Source organism: Bubalus bubalis, chromosome 4 (genome assembly GCF_019923935.1).
Source record: "Bubalus bubalis isolate 160015118507 breed Murrah chromosome 4, NDDB_SH_1, whole genome shotgun sequence".
In the NCBI taxonomy this organism is placed as follows: domain Eukaryota; kingdom Metazoa; phylum Chordata; class Mammalia; order Artiodactyla; family Bovidae; genus Bubalus; species Bubalus bubalis.
The window spans coordinates 21,629,898-21,652,400 of NC_059160.1; the positions used below are offsets into that span (position 1 = coordinate 21,629,898).

The window sequence follows — 22,503 nt, forward strand, 5'->3', positions numbered from 1 at the left end:
CTCTTCCAGGAAGGAAAACATTCGAGAGAGAGAGAGGGAGGGCGAGGGAGAGCGGCGGGAGGGCGGGGGGCGGGGGCGCCGGCCCGGGTGGGAGGAGAGAGCGGGGCAGGCCGGCCGGGGTAGCGCCCCGGGTCGCCGCGCCGCGACCTGCAGACCCCGCCGCCGCGCCGCCCGCTCCCACGCCCCCGCCACCCCGCGCGCGGCGACTCGGCCGGCGCCCGGCCCGCCCCGCCCCGCCCCGCGCGCTCGCGGCCCCCCGGGGCGGCCGCCGGGAGAGATGCTGCAAGAAACTTCTTAAATGACCGCGTCCGGCTGGCCGTGGAGCGTTTCTGGGTTGGGGAGAGGAAAGGAAAGTGGAAAAAAAACTGAGAACTTCCTGATCTCTCTCGCTGTGAGACATGTCTGAGACTCCTGCTCAGTGTAGCATTAAGGTAAAGATCTTCTCCCCCTCCCTCTCTGGGGTGGAAAGCCTTGAGCTGCACCGGCCCGGCTGATCGTGCCGGGCTCCTCCGATCCGAGGGGGCTGTTGCAGTCGCTCTGTTCGCAGGAAATTATTTGGGGCGCCGGGGAAGGAGATGCAGCTCTCGGCGGCGGCGTACCCTCTAGTATAACCTTGCTGCTTCCCCGCTCCCGCCGAGCCCCCTGTCGGCTCCTGCGCCCCCACCCCACCTCCTTTGCTTTATTGACAAGGAAATGCCGGTCACAGTCGGCCAGGAGGAACCCGAGTGGTCCTCAGGTCTGCAAAACACCCCGGTAATTAGTGCGCTTAAAAAAAAAAAAAAAAACCTGCTCCCTGCTCCTACTCCCAACATGTGATCGAAATGTAACTTTTGTTCCCGAGGGGTGGTCTCCTTAGGAAAAAAAAAAGTTCTCCGGCTCCATCGAGGTTGGAATCTTTTTTTTAAGGGTTCCGCGAGTCTGGTCAGACAGTCTCTCCCCCGCGCCCCCCCCCCCCCCATTGTAATTGTAAGCGCTTGTCGGACAGACGGTAGTGCTGTCAGCTTTTCCTGGGCATTGCACAATGAATTTCTTTCTTTTCTTTCTTTCTTTTTTTTTTTTTTAAACCAAGGTGAATAAAGTTGCTGAATGGTTATTTTACTCTCGTAGACATCTGAACGTTGAGCAATCCAAAAGTAGAAAACTCCTGTGATGCAGGGAGAATGATTGAAGTGACCAGGCAGAATGACCTTCCCACTTTGACAGTGCAGAGAGGGTAGCTAAGAGTAGAAATCTCCCGGTCTCTGGCCAAGGTTTGCAGTCTGGTAAATGCAGGATGGTGGAGGATGTTTGCAAACACAGTACTTATCTTCCAAGTAGTGGTGTGTGTGAGCATTTATGTACATGTCTGTATGTCTGTAAAGGCTAGTGGTGCTGCGGTTTGTTGCTTCTTAAAAGTTGTTGTAAAGTTTGCCACCGTGAGGAGGCACACTGATTTGTCCGTCTCCCCCAATTAATTTTCCCTTCCCTGCGTTCGGTGTGCACTTTGATTTCACTGTTCCATCAAGGCTCAGATGGAAAAGCCTTCTTCAGTGAGAAGCTGAAGCTGCTGAAGTTTGTTTGTGGCTTGGCCCATTTAATATGTTCATTGAGGGGACCCTGCAGAGACAATGAACAAATAACCAGTTTTCTTCATCCGTGGGGCATTTTGGGAAACGTCTCTCCTGTTTTAACATGGCATTTACATAGGATCTGTTTAGAGGAAAACAGCATTTTCTCATATTTGCTCATTAGGGTTTCATAATTATACTCAGGTGTTAGTATTTCTTACCCGGCGCGATTTCTCAGGGGGTTTGAATTAGGGTTAATGTGAACTGAAAAGGTGGGTTGGGTTTGTTTTTGCCTCGCACAAAAAGCGCTTAGTGGAACTTTCGGGTTTCTGTGTAGATAATCTGGGGATAGCAGTATGTCTGCGGTGGAGAGGGTGTCAGAGTAAAGAATTTAGGTAGGTTGATACTTTAAAACCAATTTCTTTTGCTGAATAAATTCGATTCTATGAGTTCAGAAAAATCATTGGGTATGCCTAATCTATTTGATACTTAATAACACAGAGGTAACTAAATAATAGGATATTAAGTCTGTAAATTGTATTTAGCTCAACGACAATAAATCTGACCTCAGGAGAACTTGAACAACTATGGGAGAGTGATTTTGGAGTGGAGACAACGAAAAGCAAGCCGTTTTGTGGTTTGCTAGCTCTTCTAAAGAGACTGCATAAGCCCGCTCTTCTGAGGGGCTCGGGGCTGCAGGCAGAAATACCAATGAGGGGCTCATCTCATGGTACCTCAGTGGAAGACTACAGCAACTCTTTCCTTACACGCACGGAGGGAACCAATCCCAAACCCAGACAGTGCAGTTTCTTCACTGTGACCTAAAAATTGCAGCCACGGTTTGTGTTATCATTTTCTATCTTTTCGTTTACCCTCTGCATTCTTTTCGTAAAGCTTCTTTTCTTGACTTCTGTATTTCTCCGCAATTAGAACAGATCCAATGGTCTTCCCTAGTAGTGAAAGTATCACTTTTAATTTGGATTGTCCTTTATAGAACCGATCTACGACTGCTTACTTGGACCATGCATATGTTTAAACGCACGCACGGGAAGTGCATTTTCTCATGGAGTTTGTTTAGTTTGCAGTGTTCCAGTAAGAAGCTCTGGAGATCAAGGACTGGGATTATTCTAGCTCATCTGAAAATGTTCTGGTGATTGTGTGCTGTGTTTCCCTGAGTCCCTGGGATGTGGTACAATGACTGCATGATAAAAAATGTTTGCCGGGAACCCACTAGTACAGCGATTTTTTTTTTTTTCTAGAGTCCAGTAAACAATAAAGTTTTCTGTGGAGCAGAGAATGAGTGTCAGGAGCTTTAAAGGATGAGCTCATGGCGCTGCTGTCCTGAGGACATGTGGCATGGAAAGCTCTCTGTGGAGAGTTTTCCCTCACCTCTCCTGTCTGCTCCTGAAATCTTTCTCCCTGGCTCGTATCCTCTATGAGCAGCTGGTCAGCAGGCGAGTAAATTCCTCAGCAGCTGGTGTGATGGAGCACAGAGGAGCCCGACCAGAGGCAGCCACAGGGGGAAGTACTCTGTTTACTTCTGAGCAGTGTCAGTTCTGCTAGAAAAAGAGTAGTGTATGATTTCGGTGGAATTTCCAGGGTGAAAGTTTCTGAATCAGTCACTGACACCTTTATATGTATCGCTTGCGTGGTGGTGGTTGCTGATGAGTGCCTGATACTGGCTCTCATGTTTCTTTTGCACTTTATAACCATCTTCCCGGCACCCTAAGGAAGTTATCAGACACATGTTTACAGCAGAAGACAGATGGACCAGCCCAGGGTCACCCAGACTAGGACTGCGCCCCTCTGTGTGTCTGCACTGGGCACTTTCATCATGAGAGATTAAATGCTTCCATTCCTGACCGTTTGGGGGCTTTTGTTTGTTTGGCTTTTTTTTTTTTTTTTTTTTGGTCTTTCTGTGTGGCATAAGGGATTTTATTGCCCCACCAAGGATGGAACCCATGCCCTCTGCATTGGGAGTGTGGTGTCTTAACCACTGGACCACCAGGGAAATCCCTGGGGTTGTTTAAATGTAAGGACTAACTATATAAAAAGTCAACTGTTTTTTATCAGGGGATCGTGTCGCTGACTGCTAGGCATGGGAGAAAGGAAGAGGCTGTCTTTTCCATCATCAGTCTTCACCTTCAAGTCACCTGTTGAGTTCTAAGTTCAGCCAAGTTGTAGTGGAAACCAGTTATGACCCAGCAGACCCAGCCCTTTCGGGGAGGGCTTCCAGAATACGATAGAAAACAGTCAGATAACTTCCCTGGTCCCCTTCCTTTCTCTTCCCTCTGTATGGGCTGGCTTTCTTAGTGGAATGAATTCTCTTTTTTACTCTCTAGGAGACTCTCCTCTGGACCCGGAGCTCCTTGGGTTGAGTGGTGATTATCTTTTTGTGTCTGGTGCCCACCTTGGCATCTGGCTTAGATGTATGTGTCAGTCATGTTGGCTGACTTGCAGTGAGGCATGGAAGGTGGTCAGGGCCCCTTCCTCTCTGTCCTGTGTGCCCGGAGTGACTTAACGCTGCATCCACAAGCTGACATGAAGTGGTTGTAGGGTCACTCTGCTGACTCAGGGAGGCCTGGGGCACTCCCTAGGGTATTGGTCCAAAAATTATCATCAGTAGAATTTTGACCTTATAATTTTTCTTATTTTGGTGACATTTTCAAAAAGTGCTTTAGTGTCTAAAAAGCAAAAACATGGAGTTGAGTAAAAGATAAAGGGGCTTGAGGAATCACTGGAGAAGGTCCAGCTGAGGAGACTTCTAAAGTTTTCGCTGGGTTCTTTAGCAATTGAATTAATTAGAGACTTGGAGCTGGGAGGCTATAAAGATCACCTGGGCCAGCATCTTTTATGGCAAAGAGGTCCACATGGCTAAATGGTTTGCTTCAGCTGATATGTGTCCGAGGCAGAGCAATGCAGTCCTCTTGATTTTCATGCCCCTGCCCCGTACTGGCTGGGTTCACAGGTTCGTCCCTATAAAAGGCCAAAGAAATTCGATACAATAGGCTGTGCGCTCTCTGGCACTTCCTAACTTGGTCCATTTTAATCGCAAGCCAGCTGGTATGAGGGCATGGAGGTCTGTGCCAAGTAAGACGGTGTGTGTGGGAGCCCTGGGTCGAGAGGGTATATTGTTAGATGTGAGAAGAGGAAGGAGTAGGAGTGGGGGGTGAGGGAAGAAGGGCTCGATGGGCTTGTCTTTGCACCACCATCTACCACAATAACTTTTCTCTGTATTGTGGTGAAAAGCATGTAACATTAAGTTTACCCTCTAAACCATTGTTGAGGGTGCAGCTCAGTCATGTTAAGTCTCTTCCCATTGTTGTGCAACTGATCTCTAGAACTTTTCTGTCTTGCAACACTGAAACTCTATACCCGCTCAACACTAGTTTCCCCTCTCCCCTCCTCCCAGCCCTCAGTCACCACCTTCCTATTTTCTGTTTCTGTGATTTTTGTCTCCTTTAAATAGTTCATAGGAGAATTATACTGTACTTCACTTAGCAGAATGGCTTGGAGGCTTGTCCATATTGTAGCATGGGACAGGGTTTCCTTTTTTTCAAGGCTGTTTTACATTCCATTTTGGCTTCCCCGGTAGTTCAAATGGTAAAGAATCTGCCTGCACTGCAGGAGACCTAGGTTCGATTCCTGCATCAGGAAGATCCCTTGGAGAAAGGCATGGCAACCCACTTCAGTGTTCTTGCCTGGAGAATTAATTCCATGGACAGGAGCCTGGCAGGCTACAGTCCATGGGGTCGCAAAGAGTCCGACACGACTGAGCGACTGCCACACACAGCGTTCCGTTTTATGTATATGCCATATTTTCTTTAATCCATTCATCTGTTGAAGGACATCTGTGTTACTTCCATCTCACGGCTGTTGTGAATGAGGCTGCGATAAACATGGGTGTACAAATGACTCTTTTGAGATTCCGCTCTGAGTTTTGGATATATCCCCAATGATGGAGTGCACTGGTACTTTTTTTTTTTTTTTATAGTATGTGAGAAGCTGGTACTTGTGTTTTGGGTTGAGGGCTCTGGGCCTCTTTGCTGGGCTTTTTCTGAGAAATCCTGGAGGGGAACCTTAGGCTCAAACATACACCTTAATTTATACATAGTGAGGCTCTGTGTTTCAAACAGCATCAGCTGAAAACATGGCAGCTAGTCGTAGAGAAATAGCTTACCTCTTAGCATAGGTAAGTCGAGGGAAAAAACAGCCCAGTTTCTAGAATTTCCTAAGGAAGCTAGCACTAAAACAGATTCTGTGCAGCCAAGTTGACCTGCGTTTACTCACGCTGACGCAGGTTGGAGGCAGGTTGGGGACCAGCATCAAGAGCCTGTGCGCCTGTTATGGATATTGAAAAGTTGCTCTTTGGTGTGACACTCCCAGCAGAGTGAATCAGTGTCAAACGAAGCCCCCTGGGGCATGGGGTGTACAAACAACGTATTTGTGAATGCTACTTTAGGAAAAGCACTGGTGCTGATTTCCTGGCAGAGGCCCTCTCTGCCATATTTGTTATGAGACGTGTGTAAGAAACCAAGCTCTGTGTGGATTTATTGAATAGAATGAGTGTAAGTTGACGCGGGGTTCCCATGCCAGGAGGGACCCGTCATAAAGACCATTCGCTGCCAAACCTAGTATTTGGGGAGAGAAAGACTAAAGTTAGAATGGCAGCCTATTAAAAAACAAACACATTTTTGTTGATTTCGGAACATACAGAAACCAGCCTAATAAATGTGGCTTTCTGGGGGCGTCTCAGTCTGCGCCTCCATGAACAGGCAGAAATGACGTGTCCACACTGTCCTCTGATTAGAAATGACGGATGCTGTGTGCTCAAGACGGTGCCTTCTGCATCAAAATAGTACCACCCATGTGTTATTTGCTCTGCTAATTTGCTTGATCAGTCTTTTCTTCTTAGTGAAAGTATACAGTTCAGCCTGGTCTGTGTTTGAGGCAGTGTCCCCAGTCTTTTTGGCACCAAGGACCAGCTTTGTGGAAGACACTTTTTCCGCAGATGGGGGATGGGTGCATGGTGGTGGTGGTGGGTGGTTTTGGGATGACTGAAGCACATTTCATTCACTGTGGACTTTATTATTGTTACATCAGCTCCACCACAGATCATCAGCATTAGATCCTGGACGTTGGGGACCCCTGGGCTAATGATCTGGAATTTGGGGAGTATGGGTGGAAAGGGCAACGAGGCATTAGTCTGTGTTTGTTAGGTATGAACCCCCTAGAAGCACAGACTGCTCACTCAGGTCTGTGGACTAAACTGTGGAACACCTGCATTTTGGGAGCTTTCTAAAGTCTCGATGGGCTTCTCTGGTGGCTCAGAGGGTAAAGAATCCACCTGCAGTACAGGAGATCCGGGTTCAATCCCTGAGTTGGGAAGATCCCCTGGAGAAGGGCATGGCAACCCACTCTAGTTTTCTTACCTGGAGAATTCCACGGACAGAGGAGCTGCTTGGGCTACAGTCCATGGGGTCGCAAAGAGTCAGACATGACTAAGCAACTAACACTCTCACTTTTCACTTTCTTTTTTAAAATTTTAATTGGAGGATAATTACTTTACAATGTTATAATGGTTTTTTATAATGGTTTTTGCCATACATTGGATGCATAGGCATATATATGTACCCTCCCTCCTGAACCCCCTTTCCCACCTCCCTCTCCACCCCATCATCCCTCCAGATCTTCTTGAGCTTTGGGTGCCCCGCTTCATACATCAAACTCCCACTGGCTATCTATTTTATGTATGGTCATGTGTATGGTTCAATGATATAAGTCTAGGTAATTAAAGGGGTTTGCGTGCTGCTCTGGAGGTCATCCATCCTGCATTTCTTCCTTCTCCTCGTCCTCCATCACTACTACCATCACTTATTAGATCCTGCTGTGTGCCAGTCCTCAGACTAAGTGTTTTATGTGCATTATCTTATTTCTTCTTCACAACTCCCTCTGGGAGGCAGATTTTCTCCCTATTTTACAGAAGAGGAGCCTGCAGCAGTTAAGCGATGTGTTGGCCTGCCATCTCCCAGGCTGTGCATGGAGAAGCTCAGGGCAGCATCTACCTTCCCTCCTGACCCCAGTCTCAAGGCCAGCCTCCTTTGTGAAGAAAGTTAGAGAACTGAGAGCGATGGGGTGATGGTGGCGCTTCCCACAGGCCAAGCTGAGAGGCGGGAATAGAGCTGGCAGGGAGGTCTCCTTCTGCTTGGGTGGGTGGTTCCTAACCATCCCTCTGGGGGCAAGGTAGCCAGATGGTCACTTTGCACACAGCACCCTCCCTGGAATGGATGTCCAGGTGTCCTGTTTCTACACCAGTCCCTGATGTTGTCTCGTGATGCTTTGTATTTGGGTGGGTTCATTTGGGCCCTTTTCATGTTTTTCTTAGAAACCTTTCCCCTCTCTACTTTCCCGTCTGTGTGTGCTAAGTTGCTTCAGTCGTGTTTGACTCTCTGTGACCCCATGGACCATAGCCCTCCAGGCTCCTCTGTCCATGGGACTCTCCAGGCAAGAATACCAGAGTGAGTTGTCTTGCCCTCTTCCCGGGGATCTTCTGACCCAGGGATCGAACCCGCATCTCTTAAGTCTCCTGCATTGGCAGGCAGGTTCTTTAGCATCATCTTGGAAGCCCGCAACATTCCCCCAGTAACTCCTTATGCCATTATCATGTGATCAGGTGGGTGACAGGCTGGGGTCATGGGAACCAGACACCTTGGTCATACCTTCCTCAGTCTCTCCTTCCACTGCTTTTTTTTTTTTTTCCAATTTAAAAATTTTTACACAGTTCATGAATGCAGTACGTTTTAGAGACCTTCCCTCTTAGTTTGCTGTACAAGGCAGGGAGCTCAAACCTGTGCTCTGTGACGACCTAGCGGAGTGAGATAAGGTGGAAGGTTCAAGAGGGAGGGGTCATATGTATGCCTGTGGCTGATTCATGTTGATGTGTGGCAGAAACCAATACAATATTGTAAAGCAATTATCCTCCAATTAAAAAATTTTTAAAAACCCATCCCTTTCGCTCATCTAAAGATACCGTGTGATTTCTTGGAATCTGTCTGATGTCGCTTCAGGGATTCCCTGATTTCCCCCACCACCAAAGGAATCGTCTTTTTTGTTTTCCTCTCTCCTGATAACCTGACGCCACTGCCCTTGTTCTGATTTCCTGAAGAGAGGCTGTGGGCCCTCTGACTTGATGCATTTCTGGATTTGAGCAGCTTTCACGAAGCCTGTCTTCAGAGCAGATGTAGCGAAGGAAGCAGACAGAGTACGGTGTGGAGGGAGTTGAGGGATTAAGAAACTCTAAGTCCCAGTTCTCATGAAACAGAGGAGGAAACTGAATCCTGCAGTATTTAGATGTGTGTGTGCGCTCAGTCGTGTCTGACTCTGTGACCCCGTGGACTGTAGCCTCCCAGGCTCCATGGGATTTTCCAGGCAAGAACGCTGGAGTGTGTTGCCATTTCTTGTAGCATTTCAGTAGTCTGCCTGAAATGGGTAGAGATGTGGTACATATTTACAATGGACTATTACTCAGCCATAAAAAGGAACAAAATTGGGTCATCTTTAGTGACGTGGATGGACCTAGAGTCTGTCAAACAGAGTGAAGTAAGTCAGAAAGAGGAAAACAAATATTGTATAGTAACATGTGCATGTGAAATCTTAAAAGCTGGTACAGATGAATCTATTTGCAGGGCAGGAATGCAGGTGCAGCCTTAGAAAACCAGTATGAACATGGTAGGGGATGAATAGGCAGGTTGGGATTGACATATATACACTACCATGTATAAAAGAGAGAGCTAGTGGGAACCTGCTATATAGCACAGGGAGCTCAGCTCAGTGCTCTGTGGTGACCAGCGGGGCGGAGGGGACTGGAATGGGGTGGGAGGGAGGTCCAAGAGGAAGCGGTGTATGTATACATACAGCTGATTCTCTTCTGTGTATGGCAGAAACTAACACAACACTATAAAGCAACTATACCCCAGTTTTAAAAAATGAAAAAAAAAATAACCTGCCTGAGATCACATTGCTCTTCGTAGCTGAGCCAGAATCAGTCAGGTGTTCATGATCCCAGGGCCATGTCCCACTGACACCAGGAAAAGTTGACAAAAAGCAGACAATAACTCAGCACAGCTTCGTCGTGGGGACTCCTGTCTAGAGAATGAAACCGGTTTCTCTGGCACCCCACAATGACTGATGGTATTAATGATCATCTTATGACCTCCGCGTTAAAGACAGTCTTTATGAGGTTTAGGAAGTGAGGAAATAGTGTTGTGCATTTTGGAAAGCTAGCCAACGAACAGGGCTGGCATAGAAATAACGTTACCTTTTAAAAAGGCTACACTTCAGTTATCTGGACCAATGACTTACGAAAAATATTACTTTCCTCTCCAGTGAAGACAGGAAAGAGCTACCCAATAAATCTGCACGCTCAGCAGACTTTGTGTGTTCCCCGGGGGTGTTTTCCCTTTGTATGTAGGAGTCAGACACACGGAAAACGATCTGATTTCCTGAATGACCCGCAAAGGGCGTGCGGTCCTGCTGGTGTGAGCGCTGTGGGCGCCGGTGCATAGGGATGTGAGCGCCGTCATCGTAATCACCGCTGTTTCAGAGTTTGATTTGCATTTTATTCTGCCTGATAGCTGTTCATTGGTTCTTATCTGTAATGCCAATTTCCCTTAAGGAGATTGTAAGTTCTTGAGAAGAGGGGACCAGTCATTGCTGTACCATGAAGGGCTTCTAGGGGAAGGACAGACCCTGAAGTAGATAGACCTGAGTGTGAATCTTGCTTCTTAAACGTATTCATTAAAAAAAATTTTATGAGTATAATTGCTTTACAATGTTGTGTTGGTTTCTGCTGTACAATGGAGTCAGCTATTTGTATACATATATCCCCTCTGTTTTGAACCTCCCTCCCTCCTGAACCTCCCTCCTATCCCCTAACTTGTTCCTCTTAAGCTTGAACCTGTTAAGTCAACTGAAGTGGTAATAAAAATATCTATCACAGGACTTCCCTGGCTGTCTAGTGCTTAAGACTTCATCTTCCAGTGCAGGGGCTTGTGGGTTCGATCCCTGGTTGGGGAGCTAAGATCCCACGTGCCACGGGGCCAAAAAAACAAAACCTAAAACAGAAGCAGTAGTATAACAAATTCAATAACGAATTTAAAAAATGGACCAACTCAAAAAAACCTTTAAACAAACAAGCAGAAACAGCCCTTGAAGTCTGTTGGCAGTGCCTTAACATTGTTCAAAGCAAAGCAAAATGTAATTCTCTCTCTTTGTATATCCTCCCATCAGAGGAATCTAGAAGGGGTGAGAGATTTTCTAGTCCTGTAATTTTCCCAACATTACATCGTTGGGAAAACAGAGGCCAGAGACATCCTGGTATTGCTAGAGCACCCGTGGCTGGTTCTTGGCCCTGCCTGAACCTCCAGGCCTCTTAGGTTGGCTGACTCCCAGCCAGGGCTCTTGTCACTGTCCCTTTGAGCTTCTCCCAGGCTTGGGGTTACTCAGTCAGTGCTCAGCAAAGCTCCGATTTTTGACTCTCATTGAATACAAGCCTCAACAACAGAAGAGACGAGCCAACTGCAATTACATGGTCGAAACAGATGCCGCTTGCATCTTAAAATTGTGAGGGAATAGCTCGCATGGTTCTGAATAAGTTTCCAGAGATGAAAGGAAAAAACCCAAAGCCTGCAAATACTGTGCAGTGCCTCTGATGGGCATTATTACTCAGCCCTCAAGTATTCAAACCTATTAAAGGATCTGCTCGTTCATACAGTTACTTATTATTTGCAACCGGGACGAGACTCCGGAGGGAGCATCCATTCTTCAGTCTGCTTTTGTGTGGCAGGCAGCCCCGTGGCTGTCTGACCACAGAGCAGACACTGTTTGCAGTAGATGGTGAATTTTCTGGTTCCAAGGGTCTGGAGTAGATGGTTCTTCTTGGAGGTTTAAATGGGAGAATTTGAAGAAGCTAAATTTATAACTTTCGGGTATCAGGGAACCTTGATTTGTTGTAGAGGTTAAGGGAGGCTGGGGGTTGGGGGGGCTTCCCAGGTGGTGCTAGTGATAAAAGAAAGTTCTTGCCAGTACAGGAGATGTAAGAGATGTGGGTTTGACCCCTGGGTCGGGAAGATCCCCTGGAGAAGGAAATGGCTACCCACTCCAGTATTCTTGCCTGGAGAATCCCATGAACAGAGGAGCCTGGCAGGCTACAGTCCATGAGGTCGCAAAGAGTCAGACACGACTGATGTGACTTAGCATGCATGCAGGGAGGCTGAAGTATTTGTTATCAGCAGCTGTGATTCCTTTTGCTGTGGACTTACAGTGCGTTCCTGAGTTTTCTGCTGTATATCCATGTTAAGTGAGAAGATGACATGCAGCCTGCAAAACCTCCCCCGCCCCGCCCCCGCCTTCGAAAAAAATTTATTTGGCTGCTCCAGGTCTTCGTTGTGGCATGTTAGACCTAGTTTCCTGACCAGAGATCAAACCTGGGTCCCCTGCTTTGGGAGAGTGGAGTCTTAACCACTGGACCACCAGGGAAGTCCCAAAATGGCCCTTTTTGAGGAATAGTGTAGAGAATGTTTGAGGCCTCCTGTGTTGACTCCTGGAAGCTGGTGTAGGCACTTTTAAGCTGTTGAGGACAGAGCTTAGGTCTGGAGAGAGACCAGGTTCCTCTGCCCTCACCCTGGAAAACACAAGTGAGTTGGTGATTTTCTGCTCAGCTGTCTGTGCACTCTCCAGTGGGTTATGGTGGGACCTGGTGACTTTATCTTTCTGAGGACTTTTCTGTATCATGAGGTCAGTAATCCCCGATTCTGTCATATCCCCTCTGCGAGGAAGCAACAGTCAAAGTTGAGATACTGACTCTCAAGTATTTCCGGAAAGAAGTGAGCTACAGATAGAAATCTGCATTGTAACTTAAAAGTTAGCCCCCCAAGAACAGCTTGTCAGTCTCTGAAGTCACCCATGTGGGTCTAGGTGTGCAGTGGTGGCCTCGCATGTACCTGCCAGACTCTAGTGTGCCAAGAACAGGCATCCCTGGGGTCCCTGTTGAAGATTCCAGGTCAAGAGAAAATTTGGAACCAGTATCATCCAAAGGCTCCTAATAGCCTAATAATTAGTACTTGGAGAAATAGATCTGCCACTGGTGTGGGCAAGAGGAGCTGTACCCGAGACTTGATGAAAGAGGAGCGAGTGTTTCCTGAGCACCTTTCTGGGCTTCTTTGGGGAGTTTGCGCAAGGGAAGGCAACGTTTTTTTTCCCACGTTACTTCCTTCCTTCATTGTTCTAGACCGTATATCTTTCCCAGACACTATCCTTGAACATCATATCAGCCTCCTGCCGGAGCAAACCACAGGGTAGCATCTCCTGACTCAGCCATCTGGTCCTGCTCTGTCTTCTCGTGTGCAGGCTTGTGATCACTGGCCGGGCACCCCCAGGGACAGAAGTGAGTTCTGTTTTCTTTGGGCCTCTGCGTGTGCGCTCGTGTCCAGCTTCCTGCCCCAGAGTGGGTACATCTGGTTTTGAGAAGTAGGCATGTGAAGGGATCCCAGGTGCATTTTGTAGTTACCGTATCCTCCTTTTGACTTAGGATCTGGGAGATTTTAAAAATCCAGGTCAGGAGTTCACTTGACTGGTGTTCTGCTTGGAGACAGTGGCTCTCCTAACAGTCCTGATAGTCATGGCCAGTGATGGGCAGGGACAGCAGGGTCCCCAGCAGGGACCCTTCAGGGTCACTCTCACTTCATGCCTCTTAATTTAGCCTGTCTCTGAGCCTCAGTGAACTGGGTGGGAGAGCCGTCATTTGGGGGTGAAATCTGTGTGACAAAGGGCCCCTGTCTGGGTGAGTTCCCCTCTTCTCCTGGATGTGGAGACCTGAATGACCTGATGTAGCTGACAACAGCTCAGATTCCCTGGCAGGCTGCCAGCTCCATATTTGACTTTGTCCAGGGCTTCCCTTGTGGCTCAGCTGGTAAAGAATCCGCCTGCAATGCGGGAGACCTGAGTTCGATCCCTGGGTTGGGAAGATCCCCTGGAGAAGGGAAAGGCTACCCACTCCAGTGTTCTGGCCTGGAGAATTCCATGGGGTAGCAAAGAGTTGGACATGACTGAGCAGCTTTCACTTTCACATCCCCCTGGTCCTTCCTTGGGTCTGTTGACTTGAATGCTTTAGGCTGAGGTGGAAGAAGAGACCATACTTGTTGGGAAGGCAAAGAGTCTTTGCCCTGAGAACCAGGAAACAAAGGCTCGCCCTCTGAAGCTGGCATGCTGCTCTCTTGCGTCTCCGAGGCTCTGTGCTCCTGGCCAGGCTGTGTGAGCAGTGAGCGTGCTGCTCGGTGGCAGGAGTCCCCTGTGGGTCAGATGCAGTTTTTGAACACGATGGAATTCAGCGGGGAATGCTGGTGAGCCCAGAAAGACTGGAGTGATGATCCTCTAATCTTTTTCAGCATGCTGCAAGGGGATCTTTAACTTTGAGCCAGATGGGAGGGAGATGGGTGTTGGTTTACATCTCAAGTAGGGCACCTATTAGTACACCTGTCTATGTGCTCCCACCCTCCCTGGCACCTTGGCTCTTCTAAGCTCCCTATCCTAGAAAAATGCATAAAGAACCACTGACATTGATGGCAGGAGATTTATTTCTCCTTTCTGGGTACAGGGCTGCGGGCCTTGCTTGGAGACGGGTGGTACTTAAAAAGACTTAAAAATGCAAGAAGGAAAAAAGGCAGAAAGCCATGCAGACCCCACCGAAAGGCCCTGTTATTCCAGCAGAGGGAAGAGGTGGGCCCCCGGGCACCAGTCACTCTTAACCTGAGCTGGCTCTTCTGAGAATTCATCTGTCTTGAAAACCTTGGTAAAAATGGCCAAATGGAGCTTCTGTAAGGTAGGGGGAATGCCTGCGTGTGCTTTTGTGGTTAGCCATGGTGTTGAACAGTCCGGTTTAAGGGGAAAATGGTTCTGGGTACATTTCCATTTCAACTGTGGTCTTTAAAGGTTTACTGCGAAGGGGATGGGTGTGGGAGAATGTGAGTATAGTCTTCTAGCCTCTTGGTTAATTTTATCTAGGTTACAGGTGAGAAATGAGTTCACAACACCTCCTGTTTCTTATTTGGGTCTGTTTTAGGGGGAGTCTAGTTTGGGCAAACTGCTGAGTCTAGTTTGGGCAAATCTCCTTTTACCCAATGCACATATTTGTGGACTGCCAGCTTACATACCAAGTGGATTATTAGAAAAAATCCACTTCACAGCTCTGGCCCCTAGAGTGGTGTCTGTGATTCTTCTCAGGGTCTTGTAAGCCCTAAGTTTACCTCTTCTCTTCATCCTACTGGGATCCCATGTGGGGCTGTGATGACAAGATTGTGCCGCATTGGGCAAGTTTTGACCACACACTTTTCCCAGGCACGGTGAGGCAAGTGTGGGTTCAGCTGGCTGCTCCTAGGCAGTTGATGGTACTTGGCATATCAAGGGTTTCTGTTATGCTATTTGTCAGAAAGGTAATCTCTCAACTGGTCCGAGTGTCCCAGGGCACACGTGTTCGGCTTTGGGGGAAAAGTCACAATTTCAGGTTCACTCTTTGCTTGCATCTTGTGTACATTAATGGCCTCAGAGCTGAAGTGCATTGAACTATTGCTGCACTGTTCAAAGCCTGCAGCGCAGCTCCTTTGAGTCAGGGAAAGGTTTCTCTGTAAAGTTACTGAAGGCTCGAGCTTGAAAACCAACACTGGAGGTTAGAATCAGGGTGTTCTAGTGGGAACAGTGCAAGGGTAGCTGACACCAAGCCTTTCTGCACTATTTTTAATCCTAGTCGGGACTATATGGGATGGCTTGTGCCTTCTTGGATGTCATTCTGCTTTTATTCCAGGGGTTTCTTCTTGTGACTCTGTATATGTGTGTGTATTGCATGTGCATAGGATCATATGTCCCAGAAATTATGGCATAATCTGTTTTCCAGTTTATAGAGTGAAAGATTGCATGAATCCCAGCCTTGTGACAAAGAAATCTTATATGTAGATGTAAAATACTTCTCCTTGGAGGGCTGGCTTTCTGATGGGCTATAAACGGATTGTTAAACAGCAATGTGAGGGGTTGTTAACAAGCTGTTTCTGAGAGCATCACCCTGGTCTGGTCTGAAAAGGTAATGTGTACATATTGCAGCTATGAAACAGTTTGCCTGTGGTGCTTATATGTTGGTAGGGTGTGTGTCTGTGTATTTTCAGTGGTGAATGAACTGAAAAGATAATTTTTAAAATCAAGGTCCCTGGTGGCTCAGAAGGTAAAGAATCTGCCTGCAGTGCAGGAGTTCTAGGTTTGATCCCTTTGTCGGGAAGATGATCTGGAGAAGGGAATAGCTACCCACTCCAGTATTCTTGCCTGGAGAATCCCATGGACAGAGGAGCCTAGCGGGCTACAGTCCATGGGGTCACAAAGATTCAGACACGACTGAGCAACTAACACTTTCACTTTCTTTCGTAGTTGATTTACAATACTGTGGTTTCAGGTGTATAGCAAGGTGATTTGGTTATACATGTATGTATGTGTGTACGTGTGTATATTCTTTTTTCTGATTCTTTTCCTTTATAGGTTATTAGAAGATACTGAATATAATTTCTTGTGCTATGCAGTAAATTCTTGTTGTTTATTTTATAATAATGTATATCTGTTAATCTCAGACTCCTAATTTATCCCTTTCCCCCTTTCCCCTTTGGGAATCATAAGTTTGTTTTCTGTCTGTGAGTCTGTTTTATAAATAGTTCATTTATATTTTTTTAGATTCCACATATATGTGATGATGTCATATAATATTTATCTTTCTCTGTTTGACTTCACTTTTAGTATAATTTCTAGATCTGTTCATGTTGCTGCAAATGGCATTATTTCATTCTTTTTTATGGCCGAGTAGTATTCCATTGTACCACATCTTCTTTATCCATTCATCTGTTGATGGACACATGTCTTGGCTATTGTAAATAGTGCTGCTATACCACTGGGCTGCATATATCTTGACAAGATAATTTTAAATGTTTTTTTATTTGCTCCTATATCACTGTCCACTTTCTCCACTGGGATATGTTTTGGTTGTTGGTGTTTTAAGCTGGCTTAAATGAAGCGGTATTCGGTCAGTACAGTGTGTGAATCAACCAAACTTCAAAAAGCTTTAGTTAATGTTCATGGTAACACCCCGTGTGAATAATAGCTGTCTTAAGGTTTTAGAATCACCTCCCAATAAGCAAACTAACATCCATGTTCCAAGTTCAGCGAAGCAGAGTTCCTTGTATGTGTCAAATCTTATTTGAATTTCTTGTCACATTCACGTGACATAGCTGGAAATTGGTCCATGCCAATTTCTGCTACTATTGGATTTTAATGAGCACACTTGCTTGTTACTAGGTTGCCATGCTTCTACTGTGCTCACAGCTGCTGTGTTGAAAAACAGGTGTCTGTCATAATCCCCTGCCTGGATCAGTTTGCTAGTCTGGCAATGCCTTATTATTACTGTTTTTTATTTATTTATTTTTGTCTCACTTAGGTCAGAGGTGTTGATGAGCAGGACTAAGGAGAGAGAAGATGGTAACTTTTCTTGGTGGAGATTTCTGTTAAAAGAATCTAAGAATTGTAGCGTATAAAGATAGAGCTAAAGAAAACTGTTCAGGATTCGAATCACAGGGAGAAGAGCCAGGACAAGCATAGTAATAATAGTTCTGCCAAGTCACCTCTGTCTCATTCTTCAAAGGCCAGTGTGGCCACAAAGCCATCCAAGACATGGGGAGTGAGTGATGACTGTTCTACAGCCCATGGAGCGCTCACAGACTCACCCATAGTTGCTTCTCCACACTTCTGGATCCTCTGCGGTCCACACCCCATGTATCTCATGCTGTCCTTTCTTCTCCATCCTGACTAGCGCTGTCTTCCCTCTGGCCCTGGACTCTTCAGCTGTCTCCCATCTGGTCCTCCTACCTCCACTTCCTGCTCCTTCGAAACCAACCCAGAATAATTTTTTTTTGTTTATTTAGCTGCATCAGGTCATAGTTGCGACACATGGGATCATTGTTGTATTATGCAGGATTTTTCATTGCAGTGCATGTGCTTAGTTGCTCCACAGGCATGTGGGATCTTAGTTCCCCAACCAGGGATCAAACCCACGTCCCCTAGATTGCAAGCTGGATTATTAACCACTGGACCACCAGGGAAGTCCCTGAAATGATTCATTGTAGATAAGAAATTGATCACGTTCTTTCTGACACAGCAGTTCAAAATGAAACCCAGCTGTTTATCATGGCAGCGAGGCCTTGGACAGGCTGACTTTCTAGAATCATCTCCACTCCCCCCACCCCCATTCCACATTGTACTCCAACCAGTACCTGCCCTCCTCCCAAACCACATGATGAACGTTTATTATTATTATTATTATTTAAAATTTTTACAGTGCTGTGTTGCACACGATGAACTTTTATGCCTGGAGTCTTGCACCAGTCCTTCTGCTGCCTGGTAGCAACTTGTCATCTTAAGCGTTCCCTGGTGCTGTTGGGTACAGCATTCTTCAAAGTCACTGAACTTGTCTCATTACTGGCACTGGTCCTGTTATAGTTTAATTGTGTATCATCCTCTAGCTGAAGTGAAAACACACTGAGAGCAAGAGATTGATGAATGGATTCATTCTCTCTCCTCATTGTGCAGAGCCGTGCCTGGTATAGAGAAGATCCAGTGTCCTTTATTTGAATTGAATTTTTTAAATCAGCAAGTATTTATTAAGCTTCTTTACGTGCTTGGTGGTTGTTAGGCTCTGTGCTACATACGAAAAGTATTAAGTTGAAACCCTTGCACAGTCAGCGTGCGTGTTAAGTCGCTTCAGTCATGGCTGACTCTTTGCAATCCCATGGACTGTAGCCCGCCAGGCTCCTCTCTGTGGAATTTTCCAGGCAAGAATACTGGAGTGGGTTGCCATTTCCTCCTCCAGGGCAACTTCCTGACCCAGGGATCCAAGCCACCTTTCCTGAGTTGGCAGGTGGGTTCTTTACCGCTGAGCCACCAGGGAAGCCCATAGGTCCACATGTTCCCAATGAATAGGCACATCTATGATACTGCTGAGGTCATGAAGGGTGTGCCTTTTCAGAACACTCGGCTCCTACAGCTCATACCTGGATGATGTGGTGTTGTCAAATTTCCTCCTGCTGTTGTCCCCCTGGTCTAGTGTCTCTACTGCCAAGACTATTGATGGAGAGGCTGTTCCCTTCTCGTCCACTTCCTCTCTCTTCCTTCCAGCCTTACCAGACCCAACAGTAAGCTTACTCTTCTGGGGACTTGGGAACCTGTGCTTAGCAGTGAGGAGAGCTGGGTTCTTGAGAATTAACGCAAACCATCTAGTCTTAGGATTCTCTGCCTTCTAGTCCTGGAAGGAATTATGGTCCTACTCTAGCAACCTGCTCAAGATGAACTTTCCAACTTCTGTGACTATCTTTAGGGCCATCAGTCATTGTTTTCACTTGAAGTTGCTTAAAAATTGACCTGCCCAGAGGAGGATTTCAGGACATGTTCCTTAGGGAGCTGTTGAAATAGAAACAGGAATGAAGTAACCAATGCCATGCAATTGTGTGGGCGAGGCATCCCCCTCCACCAGGAGTTATCATATTTTCCAAACCCTAAATTGTGGCATGTGATCTGATAAAGGACTTCTCAGTGTTTTTCGTTTTATGTGGCAAGGCTTACAGATATTTTAACAGCTTAGCTCTTGTCGAAAAGAAAATCGCGTGAGATTAGGCCTGTTGAGGAACAGGCTTCCTGCCAGCTGGCCCACCAGTGTGGCCAAGGTGACACTTGGTGACCAAAGACACCGCGCTCTGTACTTCCTCCATCTCTACCACCCTTGGCTGGTGTCAAGAAGGACGAGTGAGTCTGTTTGTCTTTCTTCTGAATGAAATTTGCAAGGACACTTAAGCCTTCTGCTTTAGGGCAGAATCCGATCATGGGCTGCGATCAGGAAGATCTCTCCCGAGGTATCAGATTGCGTGCTTGCCCAGTCAGGTATGTTCCCTCTGTTCAACACTCACAGGAGTACAGGCTCCTCCCTGGCCATCTTCAGAGCAGGATGTTGGACTGCTTGGCCAGCAGCCTGATTCCTCTGGCAGGTCCTGCACTCTGAGATGGCAGGCAGTTGTCCGGGGTGCTCTTGAACTTGGCTTTTCTCCAGCCATGCTGGACAGACCTCAGGGCCATGTTTTCAGACCCCCACAACTCTTTGCAACTCTCACTTTGCAGGAGACTTTCTCTTAGGTGCTTAGCACTGTTCTAAGAGCTTTATTATTTTTTTTTAACTTTTTATTTTGTATCGGAGTATATATAGCTGATTAACAATGTTGTGATAGTTTCAGGTGGACAGCAAAGGAACTCAGTCACACGTTTACATACATGTGTCCATTCTCCCCTAGACTCTGTAGGGGTTTTGAAATTGGGTCTAAGTGAATCCGCCTGCCAATGCAGGAGAACCTGGTTCAATCCCTAAGTCGGCAAGATCCTCTGGAGAAGGAAATGGCAAGCTGTTCTAGTATTCTTGCCTGGGAAATCTCATGGACAGAGGAGCCTGGTGGACTTTGGTCCAATGGGGTTGTAGAAGAGTCGGACGCAACTTGATGACTAAACAAAAACAGCTAAGTGTATACACACACACACACTCATGCATGTACACAAACACATACATACACATTCACCTTTAAAGAGTTTTGCCCAAAAAAAAAAAAAAAAAAAAGGCAGAGGAGTTTTGCATAAATTCACTTTTCTTTTCCTGGGCTTTACTTGGGTTCCAACACCACATTCAACCCACATGCATTCCCAGAACATCAGAATGCTGTTCTCAGCTAATAGTCAAATTCTTTAAGACCTGCAGGAGCCAATCTCAAGTTTGTGTCATAAGTGACTTTGAAGTGTGATTGAAAAGAAGTTGGGGAGTAGGAAGAGATGGACTTTTTCTTTGCTCAGGCCATGGCTGTACAGTCTCTTACGAAATAGGATAATTATCCCTGGATTCCCAGGCTGGCCGGCCTGAGTCTTCTTCCTTAGCATCTCTATCTCCTGGGCCCAGTGTTTCCTTCTGTCTCTATTCTTAGCCGACTTAGCTTTCCCATTCAGTTCCCAGGTCCCTCCTCATCTTCCCCTGGTCTTTCTTCTCCCAGTAAAGTTATTTTGGGGAGCACTTCCCATGTTCTATTCAGATGTGAATCTTCTTTCTCTTTATTAAAATAAGATTTTCTTCTTCATTTCATCATGCATGCTTCTTCCCAGAATATAATAAACCCTTGCCCTCCAGCACATAATGTCTGGTTTGTGAACCTTTAAAACAGGGTGTGCTGGGAATTCTCTTCAGTAGTTAAGACTGTCTGCTTCCACTGCAGGAGCATGGGTTCAATCCCTGGTTAGGGAACTAAGCTCTCGCATGCTGAGCTGTACAGCCAGAAAGTAAAAACAAAAGCAAAACACCAAGCAATAGGGTGTGCTGATGTGAATTTCCCCAAAACAGGTTTGCTCTATCCCAGGACCGGGCACTCAGATACCCTGGTGGCCACTTGCTCATCTTTGCAGTCTCTTACCCTTGTCTTTTTTCCTTTGATGATTCTGCCCCAATCACGTTCCTCCCCCAAATTACTATTTTATTTATTTAATTTTTAAAAGTTGAGGTATCAGATCAGTCTCTCAGTCGTGTCCGACTCTTTGCGACCCCATGAATCGCAGCACGCCAGGCCTCCCTGTCCATCACCAACTCCCGGAGTTCACTCAGACTCACGTCCATTGAGTCGGTGATACCATCCAGCCATCTCATCCTCTGTCGTCCCCTTCTCCTCCTGCCCCCAATCCCTCCCAGCATCAGAGTCTTTTCCAATGAGTCAGCTCTTTGCATGAGGTGGCCAAAGTACTGGAGTTTCAGCTTCAGCATCATTCCTTCCAAAGAAATCCCAGGGCTGATCTCCTTCAGAATGGACTGGTTGGATCTCCTTGCAGTCCAAGGGACTCTCAAGAGTCTTCTCCAACACCACAGTTCAAAAGCATCAATTCTTCGATGCTCAGCCTTCTTCACAGTCCAACTCTCACATCCATACATGACCACAGGAAAAACCATAGCCTTGACTAGACGGACCTTTGTTGGCAAAGTAATGTCTCTGCTTTTGAATATGCTATCTAGGTTGGTCATAACTTTCCTTCCAAGGAATAAGTGTCTTTTAATTTCATGGCTACAGTCACCATCTGTAGTGATTTTGGAGCCCAGAAAAATAAAGTCAGCCACTGTTTCCACTGTTTCCCCATCTATTTCCCATGAAGTGATGGGACCAGATGCCATGATCTTCGTTTTTTGAATGTTGAGCTTTAAGCCAACTTTTTCACCTTCCACTTTCACTTTCACCAAGAGGTTTTTAGTTCCTCTTCATTTTCTGCCATAAGGGTGGTGTCATCTGCATATCTGAGGTTATTGATATTTCTCCCGGCAATCTTGATTCCAGCTTGTGTTTCTTCCAGCCCAGAGTTTCTCATGATGTACTCTGCATATAAGTTAAATAAACAGGGTGACAATATACAGCCTTGACGAACTCCTTTTCCTATTTGGAACCAGTCTGTTGTTCCATGTTCAGTTCTAACTGTTGCTTCCTGACCTGCATACAAATTTCTCAAGAGGCAGATCAGGTGGTCTGTTGCTATATAATATAATAGTGTTGCAGATGTACAGTATAGCGATTCACACTTTTTAAAGGGTTATATTCCATTTATAGTTGATATAAAATATTGGCTGTATTCCCTGTGTTGTATATCCTTGTGATTTATTTTATACCTAATCGTTTGTGTCTCTGAACTTCTTACCTCTAGATCGCCCCTCCCCCTTTACTCTCTACACTGGCAGCCTCTAGTTTGTTCTCTGTCTCTGTGAGTCTGCTTCTTTTTTGTTACATTCACGAGTTGGTTGTATTTTTTAGATTGTGCACAC

The 22,503-nt window shown here is 46.3% G+C and overlaps 1 protein-coding gene across 3 annotated transcripts in view; it reads left to right on the forward strand.

Moving 5' to 3' along the window:
- The first annotated feature begins 226 nt into the window (after nucleotides 1-226).
- Nucleotides 227-22,503, forward strand: part of ETV6 (ETS variant transcription factor 6) — a 289,838-nt gene continuing 267,561 nt past the window's right edge. The window contains exon 1 of one of the 3 annotated variants that reach the window (XM_045165309.1): nucleotides 227-431. In XM_045165309.1, coding sequence (XP_045021244.1) covers nucleotides 399-431 — 33 coding nt within the window. In that variant the 5' untranslated portion in view covers nucleotides 227-398. Of the gene's footprint in view, nucleotides 432-1,024; nucleotides 1,943-22,503 lie in introns of those variants that run through there. The other 2 variants (XM_045165308.1, XM_045165311.1) reach the window with 2 other exon arrangements.